General features: G+C 46.7%; 1 protein-coding gene across 6 annotated transcripts in view; it reads left to right on the top strand.

Annotated features, from left to right (window-relative positions):
* The window catches only part of BICD2 (BICD cargo adaptor 2), a 67,527-nt gene continuing 52,837 nt past the window's right edge, over positions 1–14,690 (top strand). For 5 of the 6 annotated variants that reach the window (XM_064156265.1, XM_064156264.1, XM_064156266.1 and 2 more), the window contains exon 1: positions 1–426. In XM_064156265.1, coding sequence (XP_064012335.1) covers positions 187–426 — 240 coding nt within the window. In that variant the 5' untranslated portion in view covers positions 1–186. Of the gene's footprint in view, positions 427–750; positions 1,234–14,690 lie in introns of those variants that run through there. The other variant, XM_064156269.1, reaches the window with a different exon arrangement.

The following is a 14,690-nucleotide window of genomic DNA, read 5'->3' on the forward strand; positions in this document are numbered from 1 at the left end:
TCGCAGCGGCGGCAGCGCGGTCGGTGGCGCAGCGCAGCGGGCGCCTCGCCCGTGGATGGCAGCCCGAGTGGGCTCCGCCATGGCCCCCCGCGGGCCGCGCCGCTACTAGGAGGGCAGACGGGCCGCGCATTCGCCTTTTCGCCCGCCCGCCTCGCCGGTTGGGAGCCGGCGGCCACCGCCGCCGACATGTCGCTGGCCATGGAGGAGGATGACTACGCCAGGCTGGTGATGGAGTCGGAGCCCGACTGGCTGCGGAGCGAGATCAAGAGGCTGTTCCAGGAGCTGGGCGAGACCACCCGGGAGAAGATCCAAGCGGCGGAGTATGGGCTGGCCGTGCTGGAGGAGAAGCAGCAGCTGAAGCAGCAGTACGAGGAGCTGGAGCTGGAGTACGAGACCATCCGCACCGAGATGGAACAGCTGAAGGAGGTGAGGTGGCGGCGGGGAGCCCGGCGGCAGGTGCCCGCCCTGCGGGTGAGCGGGGAGGAGGCGGTGAGGAAGGTGGGAGCAGGACAGATGGCCGTCCCTGGAGCCCGGAGGTGGTAGTCTGACGGGGGGCTGCTGTGGGGCGGTCGGAGTGTCAGTCGTCGTCGTCCCCCCCACCCTTGGCAGAATTCGGAGGAGGGCGAGCAGGCCTCAGCCTTGCTCCAGGCTGCGCGGTGAAACCCTTCCTTCTCCAAAATGACGTCGCTCAGAGGCAATTACCCTTCAGACCAGGGAAACGACAAAAAAACGCTTTTTTGCCCCTAACAGCTCTACTGTGCGAGGAGTATGCGGGAAGGGTTTCCGTCTCGCCGCAGGCTCTGGTAGCAGCTCGACCTGGGGTCTGCGGCAGGCCGTGAGCCGGTGCAGCTTCTCCCGCCGGGGCTGAGCTCACGCCGCGCTCACCTCACCCCGCCTCGGAGAGGGGACTCCGGCGGGCGGTGCCTGGGCAGAGGCTGGGCATCAGGATTTTGGTGGGTGCCAGGATGCCTCTGGCCGCTGTCATCTGCCTGCTTTTCTGTGCAGTGAGAAATCTTGTGTTGATGTAATAACTTCCTGAATGCGGACCAAGAAAGTAACGCGGAGGGGCTTACTTCACACAGCTGTTTTGGCGCAGTTCCCTATTGCTTGCTTTATTTTTGAATGTATTTTTTTCAAAGGACCTTTAGGTCTGAGTTGTACTGCGGGGTAAGGTTTGTCAGAAGAAACGCTGTATTCTTAGGTAAGCTGATGCATGGCTTTTTCCCGTGCAACGTCTGCAGGTTTAGTGTGCAGGAAGAGAGCTGCCTGGGAAAGAGTCCATGTGCAGAGTGGTACAACCTTGTCAGAACATGTAGACGCATGGGTAGCTGTCCTTATGAGAGCATACTGCCTGCCCGTGCTGCTGCCAGTCTGCTGCATCGGTATATCCCATGGGAACTGTTTGCCTGCCTGTACACAAGGTTATTTTGGTGACTGTGCAGGCAAATCTTGTGCTGCTTTTCAGTTAGTTTAGGCCTTGCCTCCATCGTGAAAAATCTGATACAGTAGAAGGAATGAACATAGATGGATTTGACCACTGCAAGCTGTAACTTCTGGGACTTTGGTTTAACTCATCCAGTAGGAAATGAATTTGAAGTAATGTCAAAATACATTGTTTCAAAGCAAAAGCAAATACTTGTACATAGATTAGCAGAAATTCATCAGAATCTCTGAATGCCCTCACTTTGTGCCTCATGTGTGTCTTTTGGTCTTGTAAATAAAGCTTTGTTCTGCTTTTATGGTGTTTAATAAGCACAAGCGAAAGAGGTTCAATTACTCTAAATTGCATGGGTATAAACTTGTTAACTAAATACTCAAGATGAACTGCTGTATCACTGTAACTAGAGCCACTCGACCAACATGGTCAGCAGAGATGCTACCTGAAAGTCAAGGGCAGAGGCAGTCTAGGAAAGAAGATGAAAGCGATAGAGTTGTGCTAAAGGGAGAGAAAAGTTAGGAAACCTGTTTGGTAGGTGGGATGGGAAACGTGGCATTGAGAGGTGAAAACACTGACCCAGCCCCATGCAGCAAGCCAGCAGCTGACCAACCCAGGAATGGAATCCAGGTCGCCCGGGTCCTAGGTAGAGCTTTACGCACTGGACTCTGCTGTGTGCAGGTGGGCATGTCGTGTTTTGACTTTCAGACAGAAAAAGGGCTGAAGACAACTTCTTTTCATTCTTTTGGGGCTGCAACACTTGTGAAGCTTGTAGAAGAGATTTTAAAAAGTTAAAATGGCAGGATCAGCACTGATTCACTTTTTGCTTTGGACATCCTGAAGGATTTGCTTTGTGTGTGCACATCCCATTGTAATTTGATCAAAACCTGGGAGACAAAGTGTTCTGGGAACAACTTGAGGACTCTGATAGTTAGCCTACAGAGGTAAAAACATTGTTTCTCTGGCTTGCTTGTGATGCTGTGGAGGAATCTGGTCAGCATTAGAGCTTGTGAACTTTTAGCAGATGTATGAATCATGCTCTTGGAGGAGGAGCTGCTATTTATGCAACTTCTGGCTTTTCCCAGGCGCAGCGTGGGGAGCACTGCATGCAAGATTTACCACATGTCAGGCTTCAATCTGAATGGACTCCACCTTGGGTTGCCTGAGGTTGTTCTCTGGGAAGGCAGAGGATTGATGGTGACAGTCTGACTAGAACTGGAATGCTTTCCTTCTCTTGCTTCTTGACTGTGACTTCACACAGCCGTTTAAAATACAGCAGCTCCAGTCTCTGGTTCTTCTCTACTGCATCTGGGGACCTCAGTAGCACAAGGCCATGTTATGCTGCGTAGGCACACAACGAAGTTTCCTGGGTGTTGTGCATTATTATATCCAAATGTACAACTGGGTGTTGTACATTTGGATATATTTAATTTGTTTAATGCTCTGAAGCACCTTGTACTATGGCCCTGTTAATACAATGTGAATGGGCTTCGAGGGTGGGAACTTCTTATTACAATGTGTTGCAAGTACAGGCTGCTCTGCTACACTCACCGTATCTTCCTTGTTTTACCCCTTTGGTGAGTACAGATGGCATCCTCAGAGCTGTACCCCAGTTTCTACTGATGCCTGTGTACACCCAATACATGCAGTTCAGGTCCTTGCGGGGAAGCTGAGCAGCTGGCCTGTCTTTGCACCAAGACTTTGCACCAGCCTCTCTTTAGGCAGGGTCCTTGACAAGCTTTCAAATCCTCCCCAGTTTGTCCTTTTGCCTCCTTGTGTGCTGACTTGATCTGTTGTCTTTTATCCAATTTGTGCTTCTTCCTCTATCACTTTCATTTGAGAGATCTAAATTTAAATACAAACTGTGTCCCAGCTTAAACTTACTGGTTATCTTCAGTCTCACCTTTGCTTTTGTGGAAGGGAGTTGATGTCAAAATTCTAACAAGTATCATAGATAAATAACACAGCTTTTCCAAGTTCCAAGAAATAAGATGCTGGGCTTTCTTGTAGTACAATACTACATCACATTGTATACGTAGGATTCTCATTTTTGTCTTTCTAGGAGATGAAGTAATAAAGATTTGCTACCTCCTAAGAGGTAACTGTATAAATTATAGGGCTACTTATCTGCCTGGCTTGGGGTTTCTATATTAAGGGGGAAAATACATAGGACCCATCTCTTTGTGTGCTCCAGCTCGCAGAAGGTATTGTCTAGGGCAATGTTCCTGGTGATTTGTAGGAGAATGTGGTATGGAAAATTAGCTTGGAAAAGGGGTTATCGGCTTAGCTCAGTACTTTAAAGTTGCTTTTGGGCTGTGAGTTAGATTTATAACTGTTGAAGCTCTCTTCTGGTTAGGTGACCATGTTGTACTGGTGGTGGAAGAGTTACATTTAAATCTGGAAAACATGGACACTATGAATAATTTATTTCAGTAATAATATACTTAAGTAGGCTGTCCTTAAAAATCTAAAAGCATGTTGCAGGCCTTCAGTTAGTGCCATGTATATGGTTTGTAGCTAGCTTTTAAGGGAGAGGGAAGGCAAAAAGTTTTATAAGGAGCAGTGGCACCTGTACATGACTCTTCATTTCTTTGCAGGGTAGTAGTGGCTTTTGTTTCTGTGTTTTGCCTTTAAGCACTGCATGCTGAGTTTTATGCCATGATACTGATTCTCTGTAGAAGAGGTTGGGGTGAGGTGGGGGTTGGTCCTCTTTTTCTTAGTATCAAGTGTTTGAAGAAGAGGAAATGGTCTGAAATTGTGCTAGGGGTTGAGTTGGATATTTGAAAAAAAAAAAATCTTTCCTGCAAGTGTGGTCAGGGATTGGAACAGGCTGCCCAGGGAGCTGGTGGAGTCCACATCAGTGGAGGTGTTCAAGAAACGTGTGGCCATGGTGCCTGGGAACAATGACCATGGTGGTGTTGAGTTGATGGTTGGACTGGATGATCTTGGAGAGCTTTTCCAACCATAACAGTACTCTGATTTTGCAATTTTTGTGATGCTCATCTGTGCCTTGGCCCAGGATGAGAGCTGACCCTGACCCTCCAGCAAATGTTTGGTAATTTGTTTCTAATTTTCTGCCTGAGAGTAAACCCAAGGTTTCATGGAACAAAAGCTTAGCAGCAGCAGTGCCATTTGCTCTGTATTCTTCCCCTGGGAATGTGGCAGCACTGTTTGCTGTCCTGGTGGAAAGGATATGGTGAACTGCACTGTGGAGCAGAGCCAAATTTCTCTCCTTTTTTTTTTTTTTTTTGGTAGCTTTTTGAGTTAAGTCAGTTCCCTGAATTGGGTCACAGGTGTGCTGCATGTGGTTGTGCAGATACCACCTCACCAAGAGCATGTTGCAGCAGCAGCCAAGTATGTAGTGAGAGGAGTGTCTTAAGCTGGTCTTGCTGCTGAGCCTGACAGTGAAACTGCTGCCTGAAGAGCACAGGCTGTGGCCTGCAATTGTGTGTGTGGATCTATCTTGTCTGACACCTGGAAATAGCAGGTTTTGGGATCCTGCAGTGGGAGTATCGTTATTATCAGGCTGGTGGTTATGGTAAGGGTCTGTACTGGGATTGGTCTCTCATGCAATGCATTTTGTCTTTACCCAATAAGCTGTTTCTGTTGGAGACTTACATTTGGTATCCTTCAGCATGCAGTCTTGAATGAGAGCACTTGAGAGCTTTGACTCTGCAGGTGGGTTGTAGGCCTGACTTGGAGTTCAGAGAGCACGCTAGGGACAGCAGCAGGGAACAGACAGTCTGAGCAGGGCAAACACTCGATCAGTTACTTCTCTTTATCCACAGGTGCTGCAGGGGAAGATGTCTTCAAAGCAATATTGAGTAGGGCTTGAGGGAACCTGAAGGTCTGATGGGCACTGTTATGTGGGTGTGTGTGTTCCTGCACCTCTGAAGGGGAAGTTTGCAGCCCCTGACATCCTGCCTGCAAAGTGAAAGTCTCAAACCTGCTGTCACCAGTATTCGGTGCAGCCCTGTACTGGGGGTTTAAGTAATTTCAAATCACAGCTCCTGCTTGCCATTTCAGCAGCTGCTGGGACAAACTCACTAGTTTCAGGGGTGTTTAATACCTAATTTATCCTTTTGAATTTAGGACCCTTTTTCTTCTGAAAGAAAATCCTGATTATTTGGAAAACTGCCTGATTTCCCTGGGAGGGGAGCGAGTGGGTGGGGTTAGCAGTTCTGGGATCCCCCCAGTTAATGGATTCACCATTTCCTCTCCCTACTGTATCTGAGGTTGTGACTAATCTGTAGCAGCATGGGACCATGAGATGACTTCCAGAGGGTGATGCATCCTCCAGGCATTCATTTGCTTTCTTTCTCTGCTTTTGGCAGACTGTGGAGAATTGTTTGTTCAGATCTGGTAACCCAGCAACAGAAGAATATAATGTGGGCTTGAAATATGATCTACAAAACCTTAGCAAAGGGAAGTGACATAAATAAACTTGGCCATCCAGATGAATGCAGGAGCCCTCCATTTCAGGAAGCAGCTGAAGCTTTGGGTGGAATGGGTGCAGATCTGTGGCTTTATCTTACTTTTCCTTTCTTCCAGCTCTTGCTTTGCTCCTTTCTGCCTTCTGCTTTCCTTCCTCTCCGCTCTCCCCAGCTGTTTTCACTGCTGTGATCGAAATACACAGCAGAGAGTGGAGTCTGTCATCCTGGCATGTGTTGAGTTCACCCTGTAGAAAGTGGGTAGATGGGACCTACTCAAAGAGTCTGCTGAGAGATGTGATCCATTTGGGTGGGTTTGTGGCCAGAGCTGTGGGGGGGAGCATATAGTACTTGGAGTCTCCCTTTATGGCTTTGGGGTCCATGTGCCTGGCCATTGGCCTCACTGGGAATGTTTGGCCCAAATGTAGCTGAAGCATGTCATGGGGGAGTAGTTTTGAGTTCCTCTGGAGTGCTGTGGCTGTGTTCAGCACTTGGATTGGGGAATGCACATGCCACAATGAAAACCTCTACAGCTCTCACTGGAACCAGGGGCATGTCTGGTGTGGAGCCACACTGCTGCTGTGTGGCCTGGCCCCTGCAGTATGCCACAGTCCTTAATTGTCATAAATCTTTTGTTTTCAGCCCTTAATTGCTGCCGTCCTGCAGTCTGGATCTTGGCAAGCTTGCAGAGTGGTGCTGAGGCTGTGCAGTAGGCAATGAGGCAGCATGTTGGTGAATTGATTAGGAAGTCCTGTGTGTCAGTGCTGGACAAAACAGGAATTTAGCTCTGTCTCCAAGGCAGAGAAGTGTATTGGCCACATGGAGCAAGAAGCTGCTATGAACTAAAAAGGTGTTTGAACAATCATCTGACCCGCCAGAACCAGATAAGTTTGATTGCTTTCTATGCATAGAGAGATTGTACCTCTGATTTTAGACGCTTTCCAGGGACAGAATGTTTGTTTTGTTTTCGAGTGACTGACAGATGATGTTTGTTTGGAGCTTGTTCTGTGGTAGGAACAGGTGACCGTAAAGTAGAAGGGACTTTCCTGCACCTCCTGCATACAAAGCTGTGTATGTTTTAAAGGAGAGATTGGGTTGTGATGCCTGGTCTGGCTCAATTGCATGACATGTCTGTAGTCCAGCCCAGCCCTCTAGCTCTTGCTAGGTCTTGGCTGTGGATGCCCTGCCAGTAGCTGTGAATGAAACTTTGTAACACTAAGGTGTAAGGAAGGAAACAGAATACTGTTTTAAAGCAGGAAGTGTATCACTATTTTCTGGCTTTCTCGGATGCCCTTTTGAGGGGGTGCATAGCATTTGAAATGGGAATTGGCTATTGTAGGATGAATGTGACTGTCTCCAAGAGGCAATGAGCAGAAAAACGCAGTGCCATGTGGCATGTGCCCTCAGCTTTGGTACATGCTATCAAAATAGTACAAAATGGTTTGCTATAACATACTTCCCTAAATAAATGTTGGTCTCTGATGTAGCCACAATCCCTCAGCAGTGGTCCTGCTGCAAACTTTTCCATGGCACAGTTTAATCCAGTAGCTTTATGAGACTTCTACCTGTGTGAATAAATGATGCAGAATGACTCTGAGTTCACTGTGTTCATCAGCTCTGCAAGCAATTCCACTTGGCTCCCTTTTGATGATGCTGTTACAAAGCATTTGTTTTCAGCCAAGAAATGGTCAAAGTCAAATATTCTCAGCTGTTAAAATCAAGTAATCAATTTTCATCTAAATAATGTTGCTTGAAGTGAGGAATATGGATTGATTTATTCATTAGCAGCTCCAATTTTTTCTGTTCACTGTATAGAAATGTAATTTTCTATGTGTCAATTACAGTGAGGCTTGACCAGTAACATGAGATGTTTTTCCTGTTGCTAATTACCTGCTCTTCTGTGTGGTTCCTTTTTTCCTCAAACATTTGTGGCTCCAGTCTGAGTTTTCTCATTGAAAAAGTCCATTTTATATATTGGGCAATAGTTTTCATCCTGTCTCTCTGCAGTGCTGAGATTTCCCCAGAGTTTACAGCTGTGGTGGTAAGCAGTGGAGAAGGGAAAAGCAAATGATGTAATTCACTTGGACTTGTGTAAAGCATCTGACACTGTCCTGCATGATATCCTGGTCACCAATTTGGAAAGGCATGGACTTGAGAGGTGGCCACCAGCTGGATAAGGAATCATCTGGATGGTCATACTCAACAGCTCAATGTCCATATGGAGACCAGTGACAACTGGCATCTCTCAGGGGTCAGTGCTGGTGACATCTTTGTCGGTGACATGGACAGTGATGTTGAGGCACCCTCAGCAAGTCTGCTGGTGATGTCAAGCTGTGTGGACAGGTTGACATGCTGGAGGGAAGAGATCCATCCAGAGGGACCTGGACAGGCTGAAGAGGTGGGCCCAAGGCAACCTCATGATGTTCAACAAAGCTAAGTTGCGAGGTCCCACACCTGGGTCAGGGCAATCGCAAGTGCAAATCCAGGCTGGGCAAGGAGTGGCTCAAGAGCAGTCTGGGGAAGGCCTTGGGGATATCAGTTGGTGGCAAACTCCCCGTGAGCCAGCAAAGGTCACTTTGGATGCTGGTTGCATCCAAAACAGGGAGAGCAGCAGGACAGGAAGGGGATTCTACCCCTCTGTTCTGCTGAGACATCACCTGCAGCACTGCCTCCAGTTCTGGGGCTCCCAGTACACAAGTAAATACTGATAGAACAAGAGGGAATGGCCTCAAGCTGTGACTGGGTAGGTTTAGACTCGATACTAGGATTTTTTTTTTCCACATAAAGAGTGATCAGGCAATGGAATGGGCTTCCCAGGGAGGTGGTTGAGTCACTGACCTTGGATGTGTTTAAAAGTGATTTGGATGTGATGCTTGGGGATATAGTTTAGGGTGAACCTTACAGAGTAGGGTTCTCAGTTGGACTTGGTGATCCTGAGGGTCTTTTCCAACCTGAATGTTTCTGTGATTCTGTAGAGAACCCTGAAACCTAATGACCAGGGCTGCCATGACCTCTCTTTCCTGGTAACAGGAAAATAATGTGCTAGTTTTCCCTTGGATCCATGCCTCAGTGTTTGGGGGCAGAGCAGACATGATGCAGCATGGAAGTTCGGTGAGAGACACTCAGAAACACTTGAGGTTTGCTCTGCAGTTGCAGCAGCAGATTTCTGTCTTGTTTTTGTCCACCCTTTATTTTAAATGGGTTGGGAATGTTTTATGGGCAGGAAATGGGAACAGCATTTTTGTGAGCACAGCTGTTTTAAATAAACTGAGGCCAGTGGAAGGGTGTTGAACTCTCTCCTTTTGGAAACAGCCAAAATTGTGTGGTACTGACATGGCTCATTTAGGTCATGAAACAGCAAAGTTAGGTTTTAAGTTCTTTTCTTGCATCCTAAATTTTTAGCATCACAGATTTTCTTACTTTGGCAGTGAGGCTGCTAAAGATGTTACATTTGTTAGAAAATAAATAGAAGGAAAGGGATTTTAGAGTTTATGCTTACTACTGGAATTTCATCTTAAATTAATGTTAGTTCTTTCTTTAGTTCTGTTTAGAGTTTGATGTTTCTAATTCTTGTTACTCTTGTTAAGAAACCAAATATATCCTGAAAGTCCAAAGATCTGTTTGCAAGTAAATCTTAATGTGCTTAAGCAGTTCTCCTTAAAACTCCTTTAAATACAGCCCATTAGATGAGCACTTTCTCTCACATTTGTGCTACAGTGCAGGCAATTAAATGCTGAATGGATGGACTTGGCTAATTCAATACGACCTTGGTGAACTGCATTGAGAAATCTCTTTGAAAACATCAAACCTAACTGGTAACACAAATTTCCCCATGACACACAAGTAACACACTGTAGAATTCTGTGTCCCATTGGAAGTTAATAGTGCACAGATGTGTATTGAATATTTTGCAACAGGAGGCAGCTACTTCTGTTTCCTTCCTTCCTTTCTGTGTGTGCTTGCAGATCCTAGCGTTATAAGATGCCTGAAAAAGCTCAGGTCCTGTTTTTTTGCATACAGTCACTAAACACAAAAGATTTTCCATCTTCTGCTCTTTTTAGGAGTGTTTTGGAAGAAGTTTCTAATAATTTGGTTTTTAGAGATATGCAATTAAAGGTTGTGTAAATAATTCTCTTGATGTGGCTGCCAGTCGAGTGGGGGAAGGAGAGCAAAAATGAGCTCTGAGCTAGCAACTGAGCTTGTCCCTTTAAATCCTTGCCTGTGCTAAGCATTAGCAAAACATTTTCCATGACTGCCCAGGCAGTGTGCAACAGAAGCTTTCTGCCTGGAGCTGTGCTGGTGGAGGATGTTGCAGCCCTGTCTGATACCTTTCACTTTCTCTTTTTTATTTTTGGGTTGTTTTTTTTTCCCCCTTGCTTTTACAAGCTTTTGAAAAGGCATCGTGCCTGCCTTCCAAAGAAACTTTCCTGCAGCATTCTGTGTGAAAGGGTTTTTGAAGGCAAAAAGCAAGCAAGGTAGTTGTAGAGTGCTCTTTCATTTTCTGGATTGTCATTCCATGCTTGCCAGTGCAGAAGAGTTTGGTCCTTTTGTTCAGATCCTTTCTGATTAGAGTTCTGAATTAAATCTCCCAATTTAGTATGGCTTTTTCTTTTGTAATTGAATTTAAGCTTAAAATTTGTGTTCAGAGGATGAAACAGAATACATAGAATCATGAAATCAATCAGCTTGGAAGAGATCTCCAAGCTCATCCAGTCCAACCTAGCACCCAGCCCTGTCGCATTAACTAGACCATGGCACTAAGTGCCTCATCCAGGCAGGGACGGTGACTCCACCACCTCCCTGGGCAGCCCATTCCAATGCCAATCACTCTCTCTGTGAAGAACTTCCTCCTAACATCCAGCCTAGATCTCCTCTGGCACAACTTGAGACTCTGTCCCCTTGTTCTGTTGCTGGTTGACTGGCAGAAGAGACCAACCCCACCTGGCTACAGCCTCCCTTCAGGTAGTTGTAGTCAGCAAAGAGCCGGCAAGACTTCTGTAGGTGTTTCTATCTTCTCAAAGGATGCTGTTGCTCTTAGCTTCCTGCCTTGCCCTGTGTTGTGCACTCAAAGCCACAGTCTTCCTGCACTTAAGCAGGAATCTCAGGATGGGGTAATCTAACCAGACAGGCTGGACAACTGGGTGGGTGGCTCAGACAGCTCTTCATCACAGGGACTGGGAGAAACTGCTGTTGCTGGATTCGACAGACATCAGCCAACTCCAGCCTCCTTCCTGTCTTTGGTTCTCTGCTCCTCTGTAAACCCTTGGGGCTTTGGTTTTGTTTTGTTATTATTGCTGATTGTGAAATGCCTGTGGTTGGAGAGCATGGTACTTTAACCTTTATAAAGTTTCTTCTTTTTGTGTTCTTTTTACCAAAGACCTTCAGAAGTGAAAGCTTAGATAAAATTGAAGGCAGGAGTTTGGTCTGAAGTTTACCTTTGCTAATCTCTTGGAGACCCATCAGGTTTTTCTGAAAACATTAGCAATTACCAGGTGTGATTGCAGCCACTGTTGCTTGCAGTTACCTGTACATGCTTGGGCTGATGTAAAAATGTGACCCAATTCCTGTGTGCACCATATGAACGTTTTAGTGATGCCAGCTGTACAAGTATGTGCACAACTGACTTAAAAAACAAATGCCAAGAGCCTTGCTTTGTCTGTGTCGTACTTAGCAGCAAGGTACGTGGTTCTCTCCTGCAGCAAGCCCAGGCAATGAAGCTATCTCACTGTCTTGTGGCTATCTCTAGACACTGACCAATTTCAAATGAGGGCTGTATCAGTGATGGAGAGCTGATGGTGATCCTATAGCATAGTTGCATGTTAATAGCTTGATCAGGCAAAGGCACACAAGCACAAGTTTATCTGGGGCGAGCGTGCTGGGTGCTGTGATGGTGAGCAGTGCAAGAGGGGCTGTTCCACTGGGAAGCTGCCACTCAGCAGCATGTAACTGACTTACAAGCTGCAATGACAAACAGCACTTTCTGTGTGAGAACACTTTAGATCTGCCTGGTGATGGTTTCAGGCTGGGATGGCTGCGAAGGGCTCAGGGTGTGCTGCTCAGGAGCACCTGCTGGCAGGAACCTAGGTGTGTGCACCAGGCTCCCCTGGAGTGCAGTCCGAGAGTCTGACAGAAGCTCAGCCAGGTCCCACCTGCAGCTTTGTCACTTGAGACACATCTTGACTCGGATATAATAGGCAGAGTATAAGGCAGCTATTTTAGGGATAAGTAGTACTTTTTTTTTGCATAAGAGTAGCCTCCGTTCTCTATTGTGAGTCCAGTTCAGGAAGCTGTTTGGATATTTTGGCTTCAGCCTACCTCTAAACTAATCCCTGGGAAAAGAGACTGCTGGCATTTAACTGGCTAAATCAGAGCAGTGTTGGGGACTTAGGGATGTTTGGAAACATTTCTTCCCTCCCCCATTGCTTACAATGAAGTCTTGTTCTAAGATCCTTTAGTAAGCATAGAAATATTTTAAGAGCACATTTGGAGTCACTTGGAACAAATCCAGCTGTGGAGCTGGTTGCCTACAACCTCCAGGATATTCGTGTTGCTGCAGACCAGTCCATGAAAGTGAAGATGGAACCACAGCAGGTGCACAAGTGCCCACAAGCACGGTGTGCCATGTTGAACTTTGCTCTTTCTCTATCCTTGGTCCGTAGGTTACGGAGTCTTCATCTTTGGAGACGTTCACAACCCAGCAATGTCCTGAGCAGCTTCCCTTGTGTGGAGGAGTAGAGTGTTTAAGCAGGAGTGTTTAATTAGGTGTTCTCCAGAGGTTCTTTCCAGCCTGAACTGCTGTTCTGTTGCCTATATAGATGGCTTTTACATACTGCCCTTTGTCATTCCATAGTTTGAAATACAGTTGTAAAGTTGGAACTAGGTTTCATGATTCCCCCTCCAGCTGTGTTTAGGCAGTGATTACTTGCTGAAGGATTGAGTAGCTGAATCTAGGTTTCAGCTAGTGGAGTATGTGAGATATGTTAGCTGTTTGACCAGAGTTTGGGAGGGCAGAAGGAATCCTGACTCTTGTGAACACTTGCAGCATTACCTCTTGGGAAAGGAATGCAAAGACAAGCCAGCTTCTGTCAGGGTTTTCACAGGCTCGAGCGTTGTGTTCCCATGTTGGGGGGTTTGCAGTGATCCTGCTAATCATGCTGGTGTTCAGGACTTTTGAAGCCCTCCTCTCACCTCTACGTGTATTCAACATCCTTCTACTCTTTCTTTTTGCTATTTAACTGCTAGAATGGTGTGCACAAATTGGGGTCACACTTAACCCTCTGGGGTTCCAGGATGGGAAAAATCCTATATTCCAGGATTAATTTTCACTGAGATGAGCTGTGGTTGACAAAGAAATTCTTGTCCTCTTGGGTCCCCAGTGGAGGTATGCACAGTGGTAAACTGGAGTGAAACTATCCAGGATTGACCAGTAGAACCAGGCTTGAAGTTTGTATTTAGCTTGGGACTCGTTCCTGAATTCTGCTAAGCTTTTAGGAAGATGCCATCACCTCAGAGGGCTGGCACTGTAGGCTGCTGGGACAGGGGAATTGAATATAGACTGACCTGGAAGTTTGGAGGAGAACTTCCCTGTTCAAACCTACTGTATTTCAGCCTGTCATGGATTCATGCTGGGGTAGGGAGAGCAGAGATTTCCTGGAAGTTTCATATTTGAGACACCACCCACCCAAGGACTTACTCATAAATGAGCTTGATGTTATCACCTCTGTGGAAAGAGTCAGGAAGAGAAATGACTCTGAAGATTAGTAGTTGCCCACTCATTTGACTTGGGCAACAGACAGAGGCCAGGCAACAACAGGCAGAAATGTAATGACAGAGCTGTGAGTACCTGCAGATAGATCTGCATAGAGTGAAGCTGTGTAGGTTGACATGAGTTGCTGTACATGTTTGTAACTGGTTGTTCTAATCTAGCCATGGGCCCTAGAGCACAAATGAGTTATTGGGACTGAAACAAATGGACTCTTTTAATGTGGCACAAAGCCTGCTAACGTCAAAATTGGTCTGCTGTCCCCTCTGACCCTGCCGTTGTTAGGGTTTGTGGGGAGCATAGTAAGGCATTCATTCCTTTGGTGTTCCTCAGCATGTGGGACTGCAGCTGGGGAATGCTCTTGGAATTTGTCTCATCCAGGGAGGCTTTCAGGACTGCTGAAGCACCTGCGTCTTTCCTCCTGAGGTTCTCAGCTCTGAGAGCTGTGATAACCACCTCAAAGGCATTTATCAACCCCATGGCCTACCCCGTGTCTGCCATGCCCCTTCCTGATCAGTATGCCTTTATTCTCGCCACAGGCCTGCCCTGTACACGCTCACAATAAGCGCTGAGGCTGACACTGTATTTTTGTGTGCTGCACAAGCAGTGTATTTTCTTGCCTTACCCTCGCTGTTCTCTGTGCAAGGTCATCTCCACAGAAAGGGGTTAATTGATGAAAATGTTACTCTTGCCCTGGGCTCCTCTATTTGCTGCCTAGTGCCATGCCGTGTTAGTCATGTGTTAGCTTTGTCTTAGTGCACACAGTACCGGGCTTAACGTGAAGAATGTGGCCTTAATCTTCAGCAGGCATGGCTGTGCGAGGAGCTCGTGCAGGGCTGTGGTTGGTTCCATTGCCTCTTTGTTCAGTCATGCTCTAAAGCTTGACTTAGAAAATATTATCAGGGCACAGAGAACAGCCCAGTGCTTGGTGTCCGCGCAGGAGTGCACAGGCCTGGACTGTTCACCTCTTCCTCCTGTGTCACTGCTGCCTTTGCAGCTGGCACTGCTGCAGGTGATGAGGGCAGTTGGCTGCTCATTCATTTCTGAAGACCAAATACAGTCA

This window comes from Pogoniulus pusillus, chromosome 16 (assembly GCF_015220805.1).
Source record: "Pogoniulus pusillus isolate bPogPus1 chromosome 16, bPogPus1.pri, whole genome shotgun sequence".
In the NCBI taxonomy this organism is placed as follows: Eukaryota; Metazoa; Chordata; class Aves; order Piciformes; family Lybiidae; genus Pogoniulus; species Pogoniulus pusillus.